Below are 22557 nucleotides of genomic sequence, written 5' to 3'. Positions count from 1 at the left end.
TTATTTGTGAAGACAGGTTTTATTTCCAATAGCATGTCATTTACTTAAAAGGTATGCACGCTGACTTCTTAGTAATACTACTATTGAATTGTGCCATTGCAACTCATTGATGCATCACACAATGCCTTCTGAGAGTTACTCATGTACTTCGTTCTCCTCCTACGATCTCCCCATGGACATAAATTGTATATTTCCTTTTCACTTCCGCCTACCATGTCACGATTTTATGCATACATCTACAGAAGTGCTTCATTTTCTCAGATGTTCCAATGCTTACTACCTGTTTATTGATAGGGTTTATTAAGCTGTGCAACTGCTATATGTGTTTATATGTCACGTTTCTTATGCTTCTAATTTTTGTGTATTACCTTTCATGGTATTGTGCGCACTTTAAGCAAGCTGATAAATGTGTAAAAAGTAAAACGTAATTAAGTTGTATTTAAAAGAGGTCAAGGCCTCGTCAGGCAGTTTAGCCTTTAGCCTTGAGCTTCTCTTAGACACCATCTAGGGAACCAAATAAACGAAACTTGATATAGCTGGCTCTTTGGAGGAAAACAACATCCCATTGCTCTAATGTACCAAGAAGTTTCTCACTTGACTACTGAGGTTGCGAAGCCCACTCAAACAACTACATCATCTACTTCACTGGGTGGTATCCTGGAGCTGATGTGCTCTCATGTGTCTGTTCCATTGACCGCGCTGCACAAACGCCTTGGAGCAGATTGTGCAGCGATATGGTCGCTCACCAGTGTGGAGGCGCATATGTGACTTGAGGTTGTACCTTACAGAGAAGCTCTGAAAGCAGACCTTGCATTGAAACGGTCGCTCGCCTGTGTGGAGACGCAGGTGTGACTTGAGGTGGGGGCTTTGTGAAAAGGTCTGAGGGCAGAAGTGGCAATGAAACGGTCGCTCGCCTGTGTGGATCCGGTAATGTACTTTAAGATTAAACAGCTTTTCAGTCACATAGTCACAGAGATGACAACGGTGAAGGCGTCCCTGCTGAGACTTCTCGTTCTCAGTAGCTGCTGGACGGCTCGAACGCCCCGATACTGCATAAAGAGAATGAGACAACTACCTGAGTATCACATTTCATTTGAAAGTGAAATTGGTATTATGAAATACTACAGAAATGAAAACACAGATACTAGGGCTAATGATGAGCTTTTCGTTCACTCAGGAGGTCATGTACAAAGTAAGAATTGCATGCCTCGCTGCCTTTGCGTGGATGCATGCCTATTCTTCTGTCCCTGCCCTTCTCCCCTTTCCTCCTTCTGTGGGATGGACAGCTGGGCTGTCACTCGGACATCCCTCTGTACTGCAAGACCTAGTAATTAGTTTACATTAAGCCTTTGTTGATCGGAATTGTGCCCTCGCTATTCAAAGTGCATGTGGTGCCAGGGGCTCCAGAACAGAAACAAGGAAGGGGGGGGGGGGGAGACCTCCCTCTAATAAGTTGACCAATGGTTTGACAATAACCAAAAAAAAAAAAAAAAGGTTGTATTGGTGAAATGAATTCCAGTTTCTGCCCCCATACTCAAAATGCACTTCTGGAGCCCCTGCACAGGGCAACAAGCACAATTTTGTGGGTGAATGCAATGAAACCTTTCTGGGAGAATCAGGGTGTGCACACACTTTTCTTTCTTGTGATGGCCCCTTTGGAAACTGCTCAAACTTGAGTTTATCTACAGTGACTAGTACCTACACTGAGTGCATACATTGTATTGTTCCTCTCTGAATTCTAAGCTGAAGAGGAGCACAGAGCTCATGTGGTGTTGTACTATGCTGGGCTGCACTCATCCAAGGCTAACAGTGATGGAGATGGCCCTATGCTCTTGCGACCAGGTGCTTAGTTACTGTGAGGGTATGCAACTTAGCTGTTGTCTCCTGTATGTTGCAGGGGGCTCTTCTCTCACAGTGACAAGCTAGAAGTGCTCATTCTGATATTCGCTCCTGGCCTGGGGGGGGGGGGGGCTCCGCTTCTCATGCTGCCCATGACGGGCGTTCGGGTTCGGACAGTTGGGTGGTGGCGGAGGCAAAAAAAAAAAAAATTGTCCTTCATTAACTTGCGAAACTACTATGTCATACCATGGCACTATGTTCCCTTTGAAGGCTAAGTGCATGCGCTCAGCCACAGACCAGATCATGTGCTGAGCTGCACACACTGCTGATATGCTCCTGCAGCTTGCTAAGCTTGAACCTGTGGAGGTTGCTACACTTGTGAGTACTAAGAATCACCACATGTTCATGCAACTGAACACATTCACGCGCCAAAACGTCAATATATATGTTTTATTGTAATTGGTAGGTGTACGCTTCCTCCCGCTACTTAAACTGCAAGAGCTAGTTTAATACAACCAGTGTACTCAGTCTAATGTGGAAAAAGCAAGTAATAATGTGACACAGCAATGCAATTACAACACAGAAGAGTACAATACAAATGGTGCAACATAGAATGAATAAAATTGTGATGTATCCATCTAGTACACTGTGCTATATCTAAATGGGCAACTGGAATTATAGTGCACATACGCTCACATGTTCTAATTTCACTTGAACAGGCTTGTTACTGCAACATACAATATGAGCAAGGCACAGCAAATATTTGGATTTTATGAATACGAAAACACATGCAGGATACCAATATGGTTCTACAGATCTGCTATCAGAGACTGGCACAAGTGCTATTCAGAAAAGCCTTTTTTGAGAACTGAAAAACATGACTGGCCAATTCTCAAGCTGCTTGTACAAAAACATACAGCTGTCATTACTTGATTCAGTCAACATGCAATTTTATACAAATATTTTTAGAGAAATATGTTGTGCCAATGCCTGCAGAATCAGTACAGTAGTTACAATTAACTTGTAGAATGAAATCAGCACATGGACATTAACGCATAGGTCAATATTTAAATTACCGATTAATATTTGTCATAAGTACGTTCAATATCAATATTACATGAACTTCCAACTTCCATCAATGAAGAACATACAACACAATAAAGCTCGAATAATAGTGATAGAAAGACAGGAAGAAATCAACCTTATTCACAAGCAATTACAATAGTTAAATGCCATGAGCCAAATAATTAAATTATGAATTAGAATTAACAATGCATGTCCACTAATCACATAATTCAACTAGCACTCTGAAATGGAAATGGACAGAAAAAACTGAATTCCTACTGAACATTCACCCTAATCTCTGTAAAAGAACAGAATGAAAAGATTCAGAAAGAACAATAACAAAGAAAGCTTCAAAATTAACTATATGTACTAGAATCCAGGGAAAAAGAAACATGAGCCTCACAGATAAATATAACATATCTTTTATTGCCCATGTAAAAACAACACTGAAAGCTCAAGTCACACAGATGCAGAAAAATTTCATGCAATGAACTAAAACTAGCATCACACATTCTAAATGTAGTACATGGTGGTAATAAGCATATTACATTAAAAAAATTATGGGATTTTACATGCCAAAACCACTTTCTGATTATCAGGCACACTGTACTGGAGGCCTCCAGAAATTTCGACCACCTGTGGTTCTTTAATGTGCACTTAAATCTAAGTACACAGGTGTTTTCGCATTTCGCCTCCATCGAAATACGACCGCCGTGGCCGCGATTCGACCCCACGCCCTCGTGCGCAGTAGCCCAACACCATAGCCATTGAGCAACCACGATGGGTATATAACATTCCCATCTACCAGTGACAAACATGTAGGGGGAGGAAGTGGGGAACAAAGGTCATAACAATGAACTTCTCAGGCCAGCATCAATACCATATGCACAGCTTTTGTCAAAAGAAACAAAGTTGCTGTGTTAGTCACAGCAGCTGAGTATGAGACATCTTGTCAGCCACCAGCTGCAGTGGAATGGTGAAAGCTCCTGAATGGTATATGAACACTATTCACCATTTTTCACAGTTTTCAAGCTTCTAGAGTTCCTCAGAACTAAGAAAACGCACTTGTATACTAATATTGGCCTTGTTTCTTTTGACTGAAGCTGTACACATCATACAATACATACTCGTACACAGTTTTACGCAGCAAATGTCCAGCTGGTACCACAATGTCCTGACACATTTCACGAAAAAAAATGGAGAGAGAGGGGTGGGGGTGGGGGGCAAGATGTGGCAGAATATCTAAATGGATTAAAGCATGCGCCAACTGAACAACACCAGGTTTACAGATGCACCTGAAGGAAAAGTGATATGGAAGGTATTCAAGCTGTAAAAAGTCTACCACATAATGAAATCATTGCAGAGAATGAACACCTAGAATGAACCTTCAAATCGTCAAGCCAGCACAAGTCTGCTGCAAATGGCTTGGATGAAAGCACTGGTATTCATTTTATCCAGGAATGAAGCATGGAATAATTGCTATGAACAAAGTGAACTGAGGTGTTAATTGTGCAGATAAGAATTATTGTGCACTACAGCATCACCAGATTATTTTCTGTGGTGTGGTGTGAGCTTAGCCAGATTTATTCACTTGTGTTTCAAGAGGGACTCTACAGTCAAGATAAAGCAATGAATTAAGTGTTCCAAGGTTGCTTTTACAGCAAAATTGTTCATAAATGAGAAGATGACGTAAACATAGGACAGGAGTGATGGACACTTTTCCCCTTCTCAACTACTGTATAGCAAAGGATTGATTAATGCGGAAGAAAAAGATTCTGACAAAGCAATGAAATAAGTTCTCGCATGACTGCGTTCACCAGTAGTGCTCTTCACAGCTTAGCAATAACCTTAAAAAAACATCCACATACTAGTTGTTCCTCAGCACATGAGATATTTTTACACGTCACAACATTATTAATTTATTTAAAGTGTACAATTAGCATTCTTCTGCATACATAAGCATTTCTTCACTCATAAATATGCTGAAATATGTAGCCGAATACTTGCAGAACAGCAACATAACCGTAAAACACCTAACGTTCAAGATTAATCATGGCTGAGCATTTTGCTGCACAAAGATCCTTAATAAGAAAAGAAGTCCTCAGATGAAGGAATTTTATGTGAACATCGCCACGGTAATGTGGTCAACTCATCGGAATGTGCATCCCTGTATTATTCAATAAAAATGGCCACACCTCTGTCCTAATGTGATGGAACAACTTTTAATTTCAGAATCTGTTTTTTCCAATATATCTACAGACATGACTTGTAACCTACTTTGGTGTAAGATCAGGATGTTGTGTGATTATGTGTTTCCTCGGTTCAGTGTTCCATGTAAATGATTTGGAGCAGAGAGGGCAGCAGCGTGGTTGCTCACCTCTATAAACGGGCACATGTGAATTCAGTGTGGACCTTTGTGAGAAGCTTTGAGGACATAAATGGCATTGAAATGGCCACTCACCAGAGCAAGTGCGCAGGTATTGCAAAAGGGTGGGCATTACTGAGAAGCTCCAAGCTCATAGGTGGCAGTGAAATGGTTGCTGACCTGTAGGACCCTGATTTGTACTTTAGGATTAAAGAGTTTGTCAGTATTATAGTCACAGAAGTTACACCGGTGTAGGCATTTCTGCTGTGAATTCTCACCCTTGGCAGTTGCTGGATCGCTTGAATGCCTTGATGCTGCACAAGTAAAACGTCACAGGTTATCGGTGTTCCTTTAAAAATAAAACTGTAATTATGATATGAAGAAATGAAGCAACATAATACTAATGCTACTGATGACCTTTTTCCTAATTCAATAAATTTTAGTGATTCCAGATCATATCAAACACAACATGGCTGGTCAATCACATTGATTTGCTCAATAATTTCACATGTAATTGATAAATGACATAGTTTATGAAGTTCACACATATTTTCACTAAGAAAAGCTTTTCTGAATTGTAAACAAACATAAAGTGACAGAATGTGAAGAGAATGCTTGTTTGCAAGAAGACAACAAAGGGGCTCAAACGTAACATTATCAATAAAAAAAAAAGGAAGGTCTATATATACTAGAACCAAGATGCAATAAAAATGTGAGCCTAACATGAAAGGATCACATTATATCATGCACCAAACAGCAATACTGAAGGCACCTTTCACACAGAACCACATATTGTCAGCAGTCAGCAAATGTACATCTAAGGAATGGTGGTCAGAACAGATCACCATTTAACATTGGGCAAGCACACAATGCCGTTTCTAAAAAATTTTGGTTATAAACTCAAAGTTGTAAGGCTACTTCTAGGGAGCATTCTACCAATAGCCATTTTCAAATTAGTTCGTTACTGGGGGACATAAAATAAATTGAACTGTTTTGTTACCACAGTGTCAGGAGGCGAGCATCAGTCAACAGAGACGCTTTCTCCCTTTGCCTCGACTAGCATGTTCCTTCCTTGCCTCCTCACACACCGGAGCCAAGGGACCATGTCAAGTTCATGTCATGAGCCCACATCCTTTTTCTTCTTTTATTACTATTTTGCTGCATGGTACATTTCCACTAGTGGCATTGCACTTTCCGCATTGGATGATTAACCGAAGTCACATGCCATGGTCAGTGACATTGCAAGCAGTGAGTCTTGCATAGAGGCCTTTGTGCATGTGAACTTGACTCTCTCACTCAAAGCGCAGCTCCACTCAAGAGGAAGCCTGCGGCACCTTCTGGTTGAAATTTAAAGAATTTCCGCGCCACACAGCTATTTCATACTTCACAGACATGACCATTACTATGTGACCTGTGCTTCTCACTTGTTTGCTTGCAATACCCAAACCTGGTGAGGGCCTCTTAAAGGGACACTAAAGGAGTATATAGCCAAGCTAGCTTGATAAATTATTCTTCTAGAAGTCTACAATAACTTTAAATTTTCTGTGTGACAACATATCACTTCGTTGCATAGAGAAGTGCCACTTCTCAATTTGAACTGCCTGTGTCAAAATGGACTAGATGACTTAATCTGCACATGACCTTAATCTGTGCTGCTTTGTGTGAACCAGCCAGTGCCAATGTCATGCGAGGGGAACCATAGTTCACTAAAAGTGGCACCAATCTGAATTTTATTTTTTGTCCCTTTCTCACCTCCAAAAGCTATGTTCTCATCAAGAAGCCTAATCTTTCAGTTGAGCTACTTATTTTCCTTCAGCGTCCTTTATGACAACATTAGTAGCTTGTCAAGCATAAAGACATGTAATCGAAAAAAGAAGTTCATGTCAAGCATATAGTGTAATAAAAAAGTGATCTTATACTTTTGCGAAACATTAAATGAAAGCAGATGTAACTCAGTAAACAGGATGTTACTTGAATGCCGGCTGAAAAAAAAAACTTATTAGGCATTCTCAGATGTCATTCTCGCAGTAGATAAATGTGTCAATTAAATTATTTACTTTAATTCTAGGGCGAGTTTTCAACAACACTGCATGATTTTAGTTTTTATAAGAATATGAAACTGCAAATCCTATCAAATCACTTTATGACGCCTAAAAAAATTGAAACTACAGTATTCTACGTATTAATGGAAGAATTGATTACTTGAGAAGGAGTCAAAATGGCAATGCTTGTAGATTTACGTGCAATGAAACCATGTTGCCGGGACGCAATATGTTATTATGCAAGAAAAATGTATTTAAATGTATTGCGATAGGTTTTTGGAAAAAGGTCTTAATACTACAGATTAATATAGATCTATGCTTTGTAGATAGGAGTCACCTTAGTACCTCCTAGTGCATCTGGCAAATCAGTTCTGCGGTAACCCACAACGTGTGGAAAAGTTCACAAAGAGGAAAAATAGCCGTACAGCCGACTGTAGCATGAAGCTTCAAAGGAAACCCAGAAAGCTTTGTAGTTGAAGGAAAATTCATCATGGCCCGGGATCAAGCCTGGGACCAATGCCTTCCCGGTGCAGGAGGCTGAGCATATCCGAGTTTTAATAGCAGAGTACATAAATAATCAGTACTCCTTTTAACTACACTAGAATAGATTCCATCATGTCCAGGAACTATGTTTACCAATAGTTCCACAACAGGAGACGTAATTTTTTCTATTGTTGTGTCCTGAACAGACAAATTAATATCGGCAACTCTCTGGCCCTAGCACTGACATCAGCTGAGCATTGCTTCTACTTAACAATGTTTAAAATGTAAACAATGAAATCACTCAACATCTGTGTGGATTAACTATAAGGAGTAATGCTAATCTTTTTCTTGAGTCCTATTGCAACATTTACTATTTTTCATAATGGCTTCTCATCTCCACCTTGACACTTCATTAAATTTATATAATATCAATTTATCTATTTGTGAATCATTGCAATGGATTTATTAATGCAATTAGCATTCTTTGGGAACTTCACCCAGCTTGCAGTATGTATGTTTGTCCTCGGCTAATCGTTTTCTCGCAAATCTCTGTCACTGGTAGTCCATGGTCAAATGGGTAGAGCATCGGGCTGCTGTGCTGAGGTTTACTGGCTTCGAAACAAACCACTGGACAAACTTGGGTCACTGAGTACGTGAAACTGGGTATGTGCTGCATTTGAATAAACCTCATTCATGCCAAGGTCACCGGTTATGTGCCAATGGGTGCGCTGTGTGTATTCTGCTCTTCGATTAACCTCTTTCACGTAAACATTGGCCACAAGGTATGACACAGGGTAAGTGAGACAGGGTATGTGCCACATTGCAATGGACTACCACTCTGATGCCAGTTTCGGTTAATGGGTACAAACTTCTCTTCAATGGGCCTGCCAAGGTGTCTACCAAGTTTTTATGTTCAAATTCCCTGAGTTTTCTAGGTTTTGAGTTTTCGAGCTTTTCCCTGAGTGCCTATGCAAAATTTCCTGAGTGACACAGAAATTTGTTATATGTCGAGACGGACTGACACCATGTCGACTGATGCTGTCACTCTTCAGTAAGCATGTTAAAATATAAAAACTATTAAATCCAGTTTTAATAGTAAAGAGTAGTGTTTATATTATTCAAAAGATAAAACTGATGAGAGGGTTAAAAAAATGCACAGCAAATAAAATATTTTCGAAAAAAAAAAATGTAATGCCTAATGGAAATCGAGTCGAATATATTGACATACGAATAAAAAGAGGTGCATACAGAAGCAAATATTTTCAAAAATGAGCTATTTCTATCAACTGATAGCAAGCTACTAGGCCCAAACTTTTAACTGTCACAAGTGAGATTCTCTCAGCAGCTGGAAAGTCAACATCAACTGTCCTGACATACTCTCAGCCCACGCACAATGCATCATTGTTGTGTTTCACTGCTTTAAAGAGCTTGGTCTGGATAAGGGTCACCTGCACCTCGGCGTCAGCCAACGCTTTGCTTTGAGATCAAGCTCCTTCAAGGAAGAGGTGGCACAGTTCCTTTCTCGATTATTCCTCAATGCGACAGTCCTTTTTATTCTCGTCCTCGTTCCACTGCGCATTCGCCCCACGGACCATTTGTAGCATCCTTTTGGTCAGTTGTACAGACACCGTCCAATTTTTCTGACTCCTTAGGGGCCGTGAGAACGTCCAAAAAATCAGGCAGTCTGAAAAAATGAATGCATGTCTTTTACTACCCTTAAGCTCAAATCACCATAGGCACGTCTGAAAAAGCTCTAAGACCTGCCAGTACACTCTTTAGGCACATCAGCACTCATACTGTGACAGGAGACAGCTGGTGCACGCGTGTATAATTAGGGAATACATACTGTGTCCTGTGACAATTGCCCCTTCCAACGCTTGTTAAGCTTCACCGCAATGGATCACGTAAGCTTCAGCGTAAGATTGCTGTGCTGAGGCAGAGCTGCCTTTTGGGAACCGGCATTATAAAACGCGCCGTGCTTCGTAAGCTTTGAAGCCAATCGGATTACAGAGGCGGAGTCGATGCCATTGCTGACAGCGGTGAATTCTTTCAGTGAGAAACACAGCACCGAACGGCAAGAACCTTAACAGCAAACGGGAAAGCAGCTAGGCTTCGCATTGCCGCAGTGGTGGCTATGGCTGCCAGCGTATCTGCATGTGAGAGTGCCAGTTCGAGGTTTCGAGATCATCAAAACGGCAATGTTGGCTTTGATTAATGCCGTTTCAAACCTGCAGTCATGGCAAAAAGTCTGGAAAACCGGACAGCGAAGGGTCCTTGCGTCTGAAATTTCAGTCATCCTTATCCATTGACTCTATGGTGTACGTGGTGGTGCCGCGAAGCCGTCCGTATGATCGGGCATGACCCAAAAATCGGGCGTCCTGAAAATCAGTCGTAGACTGTACACTGGCAACTCCTCCAGCTGATGACACGTCGTCAAGGAAAATTCGTTACGATTACACTCCTCTTCTACTCAAGCTAGCATTAGGGCGACTTTCCTTCCCTTTCGATAAAATAACAGCTAATTTTTCCTGATAGAAGCACAAGTTCCTTGAGTTTTCCCCGAGTATTTCCAGACTAATCAAAATCCCTGAGAATTCCCAGTTTTCCCGGCTTTCCCGGTGCAGAGATACAAAGTCCAGGACGAATATCATTTAATAGGCTAGTGGCTAGTAGTCAGCTGCACATCTGTTGCATTCAAGACAGTTCACATGCTAGTGCCTTTTAACATCTCTTTATCATTAGCGGTCTGGCAGCACAATGCCTGCTACAAGGTTCCCTCGCTAGTGAGGAGGGCATATTTTCTGGCCGATTCTTGTGAGTGAGCTCATGTAGGTGACAGCCGTAAGGCTATTGGGTTGGCTGGATGGTGGTGTCAGTGCCAAGGTGAGCTGGCTTCAAATGATCCTCAGAAACAATATCTTCACATCGATTAACTGGAAGGATGAAGTGGCTCGGGTCGCGTTTGAGTTTCTTCAAAAGAAGGAATGTTGTATGGCACTTGTACGAGACGCAGAGGAGGCGCAGAAGTGGTGATGACTTGGACAGACAGGCGAGTCGTGGAGTCAAGAAGGTGCCTGTGGTGAAGATCGACAACAAGGTTAAGGTTCCACAGAAAGTAATCTTCAATAATTGGGCTGGGGATGTCAGCAACAAGGCATAGCCATCGAAAAGGGTGCCGCAGACTGAAGTCGAGGGTGACTTGTTTTTGCTCACACATTTTAATCTTCGAATCATTCACAGCAGTGAGGAAAGATGCATCATGGAGATGGCGTCTACAGTCCTCGCAGGTAGGGGGGAAGGACACAAATTTTTGTATCAGTGCCTACAAGGTAGCGAATTTCCATGACATAAAATAAACGGCTTGTCGTAGGGCTGGTGCACTTGCTGTCATCAGTGACTGGCCCGGCCATTTTGCAAAAAGTTGTAAGGCAGGCAGCACTGACAAGCACAAGAGCTATGTTTGGTGCGGTACCAACACATAAATGGAGCTGGAGAGCGGGTCTTATTTCGTTGTGAATGATGAGCCCAGTAACAATGCTGCCTGCAGCTACCCGCATCACAGCATAGGGTAGCAAACTCCGCTGTCAGCGTATGCACTTGATCAACAAGCCACGCATTCAAAACAACATCGTCTAGGTGCTACTGAAACTGTGGCTGATCAGAAGCTGGTACGTTAAAGCGTCGGTGATGGACATCATGGGTATCAAGGCATCCATGATATGGTCCGCCATCATTGCCAACGATTCTATAGACATCGTATCTGGCAAGGTGCTTAAAATCATACGTACTTGAAGTAATAGGCATTGCAGAAACAGCTCTCGTCAGATTTTCAAGTTGGGTGATGATGGACTGACTCCTACTGGATGGAGGAGCTGTGCCACATGGCAAAGCAACTCCGTAGGCTTTCTGTCGAGTTCCTCCATTGATAGGAGCTACTGAATCTGACACGACTCGAAGTCAGTGGTGCACTGTAGAAGCTTTTGCTTTTGTTGTCGTATGGGTTCATCAGTAGAGGACCTCGCAGAATCTCGCAAACCAGAGGTGCGACAAACGGGTCGAGTGCACTCATGGAGTAGCCATATTTAGCAGTCTGCGATTTGCCTTAGGGGCAGTGGAATTGGGCCTCAATATGAATGAAGCACAGCTCGCAGTCCACGAGCCAGAATTCGGGAAGCCTGAGCGGGGTGACTGAAGTTGGTGCACCTTCGTCGGGGTGAAGTTTTGATGGCACTTAGTTGCTATGTGTGGGTCATCCGGTGTAACAAACTCGTAGAAACACAAGGCCCAGGGTGAACATCATTTAAAGGGCCCTTGAAATGGTTCAAATTTTGCAGACACTTAGGGTACAGCTAAAGTTAATCATTCGCATCACAATTTGTGTGAAGCTTCTCATATTAAGAGAGCTACAGATGATTACAAGTTACCCTCCTCCATAGCCACACATTTTCTCCTAAACTCGTTCGCCGCGTGATTGGGCCTAAGCTCTGCCTTCACTGGCTCTGCGTCATTATGGTACATTGTGTCGTCTACTTCCGGTTCTCTAGGAGTGAGCGCATGAAGCCTCTCCAACCTCTCCGCCAGCTACTTATCAGTTGACCTTAAGCGAGAACTATCGAAGCTGTGTGCGTTGCGAGCATTCTGTTGCAGCACCGAACATGTCTGGTATTCCGGTAACCATAGGTGAGCTGGGAGTTTCGATGGATGGGTGGAGGCATAAACTCAAGCTGACGAAGCAACTTTAGCATAGACGTAGGTGAGCGGCCTGATCGGTCTGTACGGTCCAGCCAGCTGTTGGCGCAGAGCTTAACCAGCCAAACACAGAGCTAATATTGCTCTATCTAAGGGTAAAACATTTTAAACATTTACAAGAACAGCATGTTAATCATTACGCTTCTGCAAAAAATTTACACACCAGTAGCAAAGAAGAATACACTTCATTACTGCTACTGTGTTTGGTTGAGCTCTGTGCCACCAGGTGGCTGCACCATGCAGATAATTCACATTTGCACTTCTGCTCATACCGTGAAACGGTATGTTCAAGCGGCTAGGCCCCGTCCACTTGCCTGCATTTACCCGAACATCGGACTCGTGAAACGCTATTGTGGTAGTAATCTTCCGGTGTAAAGTGGTGGCCGAAAACGCACAAATCCTGGCACCGACCGAATAACGATAGTCCGATGCACTGCAGCCACGTCTGCGGCCTTACAGAGGGACACGCTATCGCAACTTGACATATTGCCAGTCACTACGTTTGCAGCCCACAATGCAACAAAGGCGATTCATGGTGCTCACAAAAAGACAGACTGAGACTGACCGCGGAGCTCTCGTCAAGACGGAGCATGTTGTAACACAAGCAGACGACATTTGCTGCGTGCCGGAAGAGCTTAAGTTTATTCAGAAATTGTTCTTGTGCATTCTCTTTCTGTTACTTTCTTTTTATAGAAACAAATTGACTAACATTCCGACTATTACGAACAACATTTGTTCACCATTAAGTTGGAAAAATTATCGGACGCACCCTGGGCAGCCAATTTGATAGCTCGCCCTACTGGTGTCATCAGGGCAATTTACGTCGAATGGGTAGGGGCAGCTGAAAATTCAGCTGAGCAGTGTGATGCAATTGGCAGCGATGTAAGTTTTTAAAACCTTATAATAAATTACATGCCTTACGCGGACGAGAAGAAAGGGGGTTAACCGAGCGGCCCGGTTAACCGAGAAGCCAACAAAGACACTAAGGAAAACATAGGGGAAATTTTTGTACTTACTAATTAAATTAATGATAAATTAATGGCCATGAAAGTGGATGAAAAAACAACTTGCTGCAGGTGGGGAACGATCCCACATCTTCACATTACACGTGCGATGCTCTAACCAATTGAGCTACTGCGGCGCAGTTTCCCCACCCACTTTCTTGGGGAATTTATGTGTTACTACTATAACTAACCTTGGGAGTGCTAGCCAGCGCCACCACTCACAAACCTTGGCGGCAGATGTGGAACATCCTTTCTGCAGCAGGTGTCACGAGAACGTCACGAGTACGCTTTACGCTGAGCACTTAGATGCGTCAATTAATGATCAGAAGGACCTACTCTAACGACTCCGTATGCTTGTACAAAATTGTCAAAATCATTTCAGGGTCCCTTTAGTAGGCTTGCGGCTAGTAGCAAGTCACATGTCAGTGGCACTTGACAGTTTGCATGCAAGAACCTTTTAAACTTTCTTCTTCATCGTCACCAGTCTGACAGTTACAATGTCCGCTACAAACCTCTTTCACACCAACTTGTGTCACTGGGTATGTGCCACTCGGTATGCTAATCTCATCAACATCAACATTTGTGAGATGGATTCTGCCAAAATTTGAATGTGATTAGCACTCTGTGGGAGTTTCACGCTCTTTCATGGGACTGTAGTGCACTACTACATGCCACAATGGTTTGGTCACAAAAGACCACAACATGCCCAGCACACCAACGGTGCACGAGCAGTGGAATCAGCAGAATCAGGTTTCTGCCTGAGTGAGTGGGCTCGGCTAAAATATAATTTTTGGACACCAGGCACCAGTGTCTGTCTGGTTTTTCTTCACCCACAAATTGGTGACTCTGGACTTCATGTTATCACTCTCAGCTCCGGGTACATCAGCCATTTCACTGGGCGTACCGCCGCAAGGAGCTCGAGCCCAGCTGTCTTCGCAGTCCGTCTTCTATCCAGTCAGCCATGGCCTCGGCTTCCCCCGATCAATTACTACCATCAGCGCCACTACCCTGCGATCCTGAGGTCTCCGCTCTCAAGTTCCCGGAGTTCTGGTCGTCGGAACTTTGGTTCATTACCATTAAATTTTACCTCACATTTTTAGCTCTCATGTATAAGTTTTCTCTTGTCATTTGTTCAACGACACCCTCCTTACTCAATGCTCTCTTGGGGCTTGTAAGGTACTTTGAAATAAAATAAAATCCTTGTTCCATCGCCGCCGCCCCAGTTCACAGTTGACCATGTTCGACCATGTCGTTGGAGCGCTTCCACCTATTACTGCTGCAATTGTTCACATTGTATTTCACTTGCCGCTTGTCGACCACCCCTATGATCATCTTAAGGTGACGCTTATCCAGCACAATACTGAAATGGAGCAGCATCAATTACAGCAACTTCTTAATTGGAGGAGCTCGGCAACCGCAAACATACCAACTTGTTGCGTCACATGCAAGACTTGGCTGGAGACCTGGCTCCTTCAACTGACAGCACACTTCTCAGGGAACTTTTCCTGCAGCGCCTTCCACCGCAGTTGCGCATGATCCTAACCACACCTTCATTCTCGACGTTGGAATCTCTGGCCCAGTTGGGCGACAAGATTGCTGGAGCCACGGGTGCAGGCTGCGATGACGGTGTACTGTCTTCAACCATGGAGGTGGGAGAAACGTGGCGTCCGCTCAGAAGATCCAGGGCCGGGAATAATAGAGCCCGCAACCTCCCCCAAAAATATGTTATGGGGAGTATTTACTCAACAGTAAATGGGTAGCACTTGGCTAGTCAAGACTGCACAGGGCACACAGGTTTTAGCAGGTCTTTCACTCTGACAGGAGCGACTCTGACCCAGCCCCACTACGTCTTTGTCTTCGCCACTGTTCGTGACAATATTCATAGCAATTGTCTTTAGATAGGTTAATGTTCATGTTGACACAAATTGCAATTTGACTGAACCGGCATAGATGGACTCACAATGGTTTCCACAGCAGATATAAAGGTGTTCGCACATGAGCTACAAGATAGACCATTCCTTTTATTACACTGCAATCAAGGTTAACAAAGAGCATTTCAGCACTTAGTTTAGTACACTACTGCCACATGTAATACTTCCTTTGTGTTGAAATGACATAATGCAACCTGGATTATGCATATACTCATCTATTGGCGTAGTAGTTCTGCGGGTTTCCGTATGTGTTTCCTTTGTAGCAATTGCTACGAACGGGTGGATGTCTGATTTTCCCTTTATTCATACTGATCTATTATTTTATCATTTTTTCTTCCTGTTTTCTTTTTGCCACAGCTCAGTTGCTGCAATTACATCATAATGAAACATCTGCTGTGAAATGTGAAAAAGGAGACGGTGAAGTTTTTCTTATGCTTCTAATAACACATGGAAAAATTCATCCCTTGTGCCTGCTACGCTATTTCAATTTCCGCTCGTCTTCATTTCACCCTTTACTGCACTTGAACAAGATTAAATCAGTGTATCCCGTGTAGAATTCGTGATTTTTTTCTGTTTTACATATGAGGATTTTCCCATCTGATACCCGAGTGAATTTCCATGCCTTCTCTTTAGGCTAAGCGTTTTGTCCAGCAGTATTATGTCTGCTGGGCAAAGACGGTCATAAATAAAACCGGAGTGTTGTCCTTGAAATCTAAAAAAGACACATTTAATCTCTGCTTCTTGGCAGCCTTGAGAATCTTGCTACTGACTTCTGATGAGAGAAGAATCATGCCACAATATTCTGCTTTGCATTGTTTTTGATAAACATGTGAGAGATGGCTTTGATGCTAGCTTCCTGAATTTCAGTACCCAAAGAAGCAGTGATTGAGGTTGTTGCTGGATGTAAACTTTCACCTATGGTCTTGGGGATAACTTTGATATCAAGGTTATACTTATGGCTGTTCTGTTACACATCTACCAATTCTTCATTTGCTGCTTTTAGTTCATTGAAACAGCAAAGATTGTGTTTTTTGGTTTTCTATTCTTAGCTGACACATCTGCAACTTCTTGCCTAACTTCTGCCATTCCTGCTGTCAATACTTCAAACTTTACATCGCTAAAATCCATTCCCTATCCCACAGCTTCCATCTCAGATTCAGTGGCTCAAATTAGGTCTTTCTTCATATCAGCAAGCTTATATCAAGCCAGGCAGACAATTCTATTAGAGCTTTACACAATTCTTCACAATAAAACATGGTTTATCACCCACACTAGCGGCTATCGTTCCGAGCAATCCAGCAGCTACCGTATCATCCTAATGAAAAAGTAGGCTAGATTGTCACAATGTACCAGCATAAAACAAAAAAGCATTTATTTGCTGCCTGAGCTTGCAGCTGTCCAAATCACTTGCTATGCCACCTTCTTCCATCATAGCCCATTTGCCGCCGCCTTTTTAATTGTTTTAATTGTTTGAAACCTTTCCTTTCCTTTTTAGTTATACACCAAACAGCAGTGACCACTTGGTCATGCAGGGCATCTACAATGTCTGTGTCTTTCTCATTTAACAAATCTCTCTCCCAGATGACACCTTGCATACAATTTGGACTGCAGGGCGGCATAAGCGTCACTGTTTGTTCAGCAATTACATTCAGTTCCAGGAGATTTTAACTTTTAATTAGCACGTCCCCCAATGCCAGTTTCTTGGTTTCGAGCTCGGAAGTGACAGCACTCTTAATGCATCATGCTACGGCAAGGACAAATTTCGTGGTGACTGGCACTTTGTTACGGTTGAATGAACAAGAAATTTCGCAAACTATTGTGCGCTCCTTCAAAAGTCATTCTTAATAGAGCTGAAATTCGGGCAGGTTGGTTATTCATGATTGTCAAATAACACCGCATAAGAAACAAGGGACTAACATAGAAGCTGTGTATGTCTCTTCTATGTTCGTCCCCCCCCGCCCCCCCCCCCCCATTTTTTAATGTGTTGATATTTGACAATTTTAACTCTCAGTGTTGGCATGCAGCGCCCAAGCAAAGGGAGGGAAATTTCGCGAGTGTCACTAAATGGTGCAGCATGTCCTGAGGGAAGCACAAGTGGGGATCTCAGCTGCCATACACAGCTCACACTTAAGAGGAAGCTTTAGCTCGGGTGCTCCTATCTAAATACATGTAAAAGGAGAATTTGTTATTCTCCGCAACCACTGCACCAAATTTGGCAAGGTTTGTTGCATTTAAAAGAAAAGCTTTATATCTAGTGACTATTGGTATCGAAATTTTGATTTAGGTGATCAATTTTTTAGTAAAAATTGGCAAACATAGTAAATTTTCAGAAAACGAAACTACGAAGTTTACAACGTCGTAACTCAGCAATGAAAACTGATATCACAATTCTGTGAAGTTCGTCTCACAGTACATCTAAAGCAGACAAAATTGATAGGTTACACATGAATTTCAAAAATATAGCAATGTGTAACTACAGCTTTTGCAGAACCCTTGTACACAACATAACGAATTCACGTAATATATAAATTCATACATTGAATTTGCTCGCTTTGAATAATCTAATGGATGCATTTACAGAACCGCGATATCTGTTCCTGATGCAAAGCTATTAAGTTGTAAACTTCATGCTTCTATCTTTTTCAAGCTTGCAAATTTTTGAAAATATTTCAAACAAAATTCAGGCCCTAAATCGAAATTCTGCTTCCAACAGTCACTATAATTTACCTTTCTCTCTCAAATGCAACAAATTTCATTAAAAACTGTCCACGGGTTAGAAAAGCGTTTCTGCATTTTACATGTACTATTTGAATAGGCCGCGTCGGAGTTGGGGCCGAGCTAAAGCTTCCTCTTAATGCATTTCGGTGGTGGCTCTTGACAAGTCACCTATCTATGACCTTCCACCACCAAATTACATGTATACCACCACTTGAATGCTAATGTCGCTTTAATTACAATAAGCATTCCCAAAGAATGGGCTCTGTCTGAAATTTTTATGGATGCACAAAGATCCGAGAACATTAACCACCTTGAGAACATGGTTTTCAAATTTAGAAACTTCCAATTTTCTCAAAGAACTGCATGGACATTGTACAAGAAAAAAAAAAATGATACAAGTGACTTCGGAACCACTACAAACGTAACTGAACAATAGTAGGAACTAGAAAAGCACACAGATTAGAACATTTACAAAATAAATTAAATTCCCAATAAGAATCTGTTGTAACAATTGCATTTAATGGCAATAATAAATGAACTTGCTAGTGCTGTCACTCAATGTCTCTTAGAGCATTAAACACAATAAATCCTAATAACCTGAAAGATTACACTGAAGCATTGATCTATCAAGAAGAATTAACAATGCACAGTTAAAAAACACAGTCATTTATTTAGTCCCACTGAAACACTTACAGAACTGACCTCGTAATAAATGGTTAAGTGCTTAATTGCTGCAAATAAGCACTTATATGAAAGTGTGATAAGTAACCATGTCAAATTGCATGATGGTGCAACTGCCACTTCCTTAATTAACAGGCACAGCAAGTCAGTGAGATTAACACCCTCCACTACGATACATGTGGTCCCTGTCTATCTTGGCGTAAGTGCAGGGCTGATTGTTATAGAAAGACAACAAACAGCTGTAATATAATAACAAAGAAAGCTAAAAAAAAAAAGCTCCACCTACTTAAACACAACAGAACTATGAGCCTAACAGAAAAAGACCACATATAATTGCGCACCAAACAACGCTACTGCAGGCACCAGTCACAGAGATGCAGCAAAACTAACAAAGATACAGCCACTAACAAAAAGTAATGTCACACACTCTAGCCATGACACTTAGCTCGCGTGCGAATACAACATTAGCCATCTACCAGTGACATAATCAGGGTGCACAAGAAGGGGAACAAAAGTCTTGTCAACACAACTTCCCAACTTCCCAGGCCAGAATCAATACACAAGACTATTAACGTAATCCTTGTCAAAAAAAGAAAAAGGATACAGCCGCAGTGTGAATGATGGCAGCTGAATACGAGAAGGCTTGATTCATTGGCATCACTCAAGGCAACAATGAGGAAAATGAGCACCTTCCTTACTCTTAGCTGCTTTCCAGCTCCTAAAATTCTGCCTCTCTACAATGCAGATTCGTGTTGACTTGCTTTGCACACTTTCGCCAGAAGCCAATAAAACTCATGCTCCTACTGGCACAACTCATTTTGAGAAGACTGTATGTCCAAATTTCTGGCATTACGTAAAGGAATATCCCAAGGTTACAGCTGCAGTGATGTGCTGAAAATTAATCACAAGAAACATCCCTGCAGCATTCAATACAACTGGCCGCAGCTATGTCTTAACACGATGAAACGACCTTCTAATTCAGAATCTGTTCATTTCCGCCGTGTGCGTCTACACGAACCGTAACATATAGGGTGCTTTTCTTTTTTTAGCTGCACCAAATTCTTTAAAATTGCCTGACAGATAGCATATTTGTAACCCTTGGTCTAAATTACTTGATGAGGCGGCCATTACTTCTATGAGAAATCAAAGTCCTTAATTAAACAATTTACATAATTATACCAATTAATGCTTAAATCAATTTGTTCAAGGCACAAATATTAACCTAAAAATTGCAGCTAGGGAGTATGCAAGGCATATCAACTCAAAACAAATTCTGAGGGTGGCACCGGTTTGGTATATGTGCCATCAAACTTGCGGTAAAAATTCACTTACTCCACTCCACTCCACTCCAGTTGCTCCACTTACTTATTCAACAAAATGCTGTGTTATGCATTGAAGTACCAAGGTAAATAGAATCAATGCATTTTATTAAACATTTCAAAAATTAATATCTCAAAACTGGCGCAGTCTCGAAAATTCTCCAAGTCATGTGCCTTGCATACTCACTAACTACAATTAGCAGATGGAAATATGAATCATAATTAATTAAAATTAAATAAATGTATATATTAATCATTTATCTCATTAAAGTAATGGCTGCCTCATGAAGTCATCATGTTATCTGCCACAGGCAGTTTTTAAACATGAAGTGCAGCTAAAGAAAGCACTCTGTACTACACTGTATCATGGTGTTGTCTGCATATGTTTAACCTCAGCTCAGATTTCTGGGTTCCGCTGCATCTGTACTGTACTAAGAGCATACAATAATACTTTTGCATTCTTATACACTTGAATGCCATGCAGCATACTGCACACTTATATAGATTCCCAATTCAGACTTTACCTAAAACATAAAAGTACACCTACATGGCTGGTGCCCTGCTTGGTGGTATAAGAGTGCTGTGTCTTCAAATGTGTGTTCAAGTGAGTGGTTTGGCACAAAGGTTTCAAAGCAGATTATGCAGAGGTGTGGTCACTCGCCTGCGTGAATATGCAAGTTTTCCTTGAGGTTGTAAGTTATGGCACACTTGACTGGTCAGTTAGAAATGCTACATGGGAATGCTAAAAAGGTCATGTAGCATAGTCACTCAGTTTTACTGCATGAATAATAATACTCCAGTAGTGATGATGAAGCCATATTTAACTACTAAACCCATAGATCTATAGCTGTCTTACATGACCAGTCAAATGTGTTGTTACAAAAAAGCTCTGAGAGCAAAACTAGCATTGAAATCCTCACTTCTCATGGTCGCATATGCCTACAGAGCAGGCTTTAACGTGCAAAGGTCCTAGGGCAAAGTCTCACTGAAATGGCCCATCGCATGTGTGGATGTACAAGTGATCATTCAGGGTGGACTTTTGCAAGAAGTGCTGATGGCAGAAAGGGCACTGAAATGGCAGCTAACCTGTGTGAGTGTGCAGATGTTTCTTCAGATTACCCTTCAGTGAGAAGCTCTGCAGGCACAAAGGGCATTGAAATGGCCTTTTGCCTGTGTGAATGTGCAGGTGTGACTTAAGATTTACCTTTTGCGAGAAGCTCTGAGGGCATAAAGGGCACTGGAATGGCCGCTCGCCTGTGTGGGTACGCAGGTGCCGCTTCAGGTCGGACCTATAGGGGAAGCTACGATGGCACAAATGGCATTCAACTGACCGCTTGCCTGCATGGACCCTGGTGTGTGCTTTCAGACTAGACAGTTTGTCAGTCTCATAGTGACAGGAGTTACAGCGATGGAAGCATCCTTGATGTGACATCTCACCATCTGCAGTTGCTGGACAGCTGAAAGGCATCGATGCTGCACAAATAAAACAAGACAGGTTTCCTGAATAATGCTTTTCATTTGAAACATGAATAATTATAAAGTGCCAAAGAAATAAAGAAAACATAGGTACTAATAGTAAAGATCAGCTGTTTTTTCATTCAAGAAGTCTAGAGGGTAATTCCTGATCTGATCGGAGCCTGGCTAGTTGACGATCTTTTATTTGACAAATGTATATATATCTAATTGGTCAATGACCAAGTTTGTAAAATTCACATTTTCGCTAAGAAAAATATTTCAAATTGTAAAAAAAACTATAAAGTAAGAGGATTTGGACTGCAGTATTAGTGCAAGCTGCTGCTGCAGTCAAGTGTGGCAGCCTGAATCTTCAGCAATATCTTCACAGGACAATTAGTAAAATAATGCTACAAAAGAGGCTGAGCTCAGTGAGTAAATGAGGAAGAGGCGGCAGTGTCTCGTCTCAAGCTTGTATTCACCACATTGTGTGCTGTGGTGGACTATCACATACAATTACAATAAATATATTCCAACTTCTTCCTTCTTTGTTACAGTGTCTTGATGACATAAGCAATATTTTTCACTTAGAGGTTGCATACATAATGACATCGCAAAAAAAAAAAAAGATTAGGTTACTGTCAGCTGTAAAGAAATTTTTGAAAGTCACAAATGGCCCAACAGAAGCCATTGGTAATGGGTTAGATCTTTAAACCAGGAGAAGTTGTTTTTTTCACTACAAAGTTTTATATCTGAGAAATTTAAAGTGCAATGCAAGAGCATGCACTCTGCTGCAAAAAGCACAAGCCCCAAAGGGAAAAAAGAAAAAACGTTCCTGGCACAAGCATGTACACACGATGTCTTCCGTTTACACTGTATATGCAAGAGCAACTTCTTTTTAATGCAGGT

The 22557-nt window shown here is 41.8% G+C and overlaps 1 protein-coding gene across 1 annotated transcript; it reads right to left on the bottom strand.

Annotated features, from left to right (window-relative positions):
* On the bottom strand, positions 1–21519 carry LOC126536515 (uncharacterized). Its single transcript, XM_055074059.2, has 3 exons — positions 21401–21519; positions 5548–5583; positions 1–1049 (listed from the first exon to the last, which is right to left on the bottom strand). The coding sequence occupies exons 1-3, from the start codon at positions 21423–21425 to the stop codon at positions 643–645; spliced, it is 468 nt and encodes a 155-aa protein (XP_054930034.1). The 5' UTR covers positions 21426–21519; the 3' UTR covers positions 1–642.
* Positions 21520–22557: the final 1038 nt, after the last annotated feature.

Source organism: Dermacentor andersoni, chromosome 4 (genome assembly GCF_023375885.2).
Source record: "Dermacentor andersoni chromosome 4, qqDerAnde1_hic_scaffold, whole genome shotgun sequence".
Taxonomy (NCBI): Eukaryota; Metazoa; Arthropoda; class Arachnida; order Ixodida; family Ixodidae; genus Dermacentor; species Dermacentor andersoni.
Note: the sequence above shows the minus strand (reverse complement) of the source record. Positions and strands in the feature narration are given on the sequence as shown.

Bases quoted from the DNA above. Each gene is read 5' to 3' on its own strand.
- LOC126536515 (XM_055074059.2), bottom strand. From the start codon at position 21,425: ATGCCCTCAGAGCTTCTCGCAAAAG. The intron at 5,584-21,400 runs GTAAATCTTAAG...TTACTTGTGCAG, and splicing joins CTCAGAGCTTCTCGCAAAAG to CATCAAGGCATTCAAGCGAT. The intron at 1,050-5,547 runs GTGAGAATTCAC...CTCTTTATGCAG, and splicing joins CGATCCAGCAACTGCCAAGG to TATCGGGGCGTTCGAGCCGT.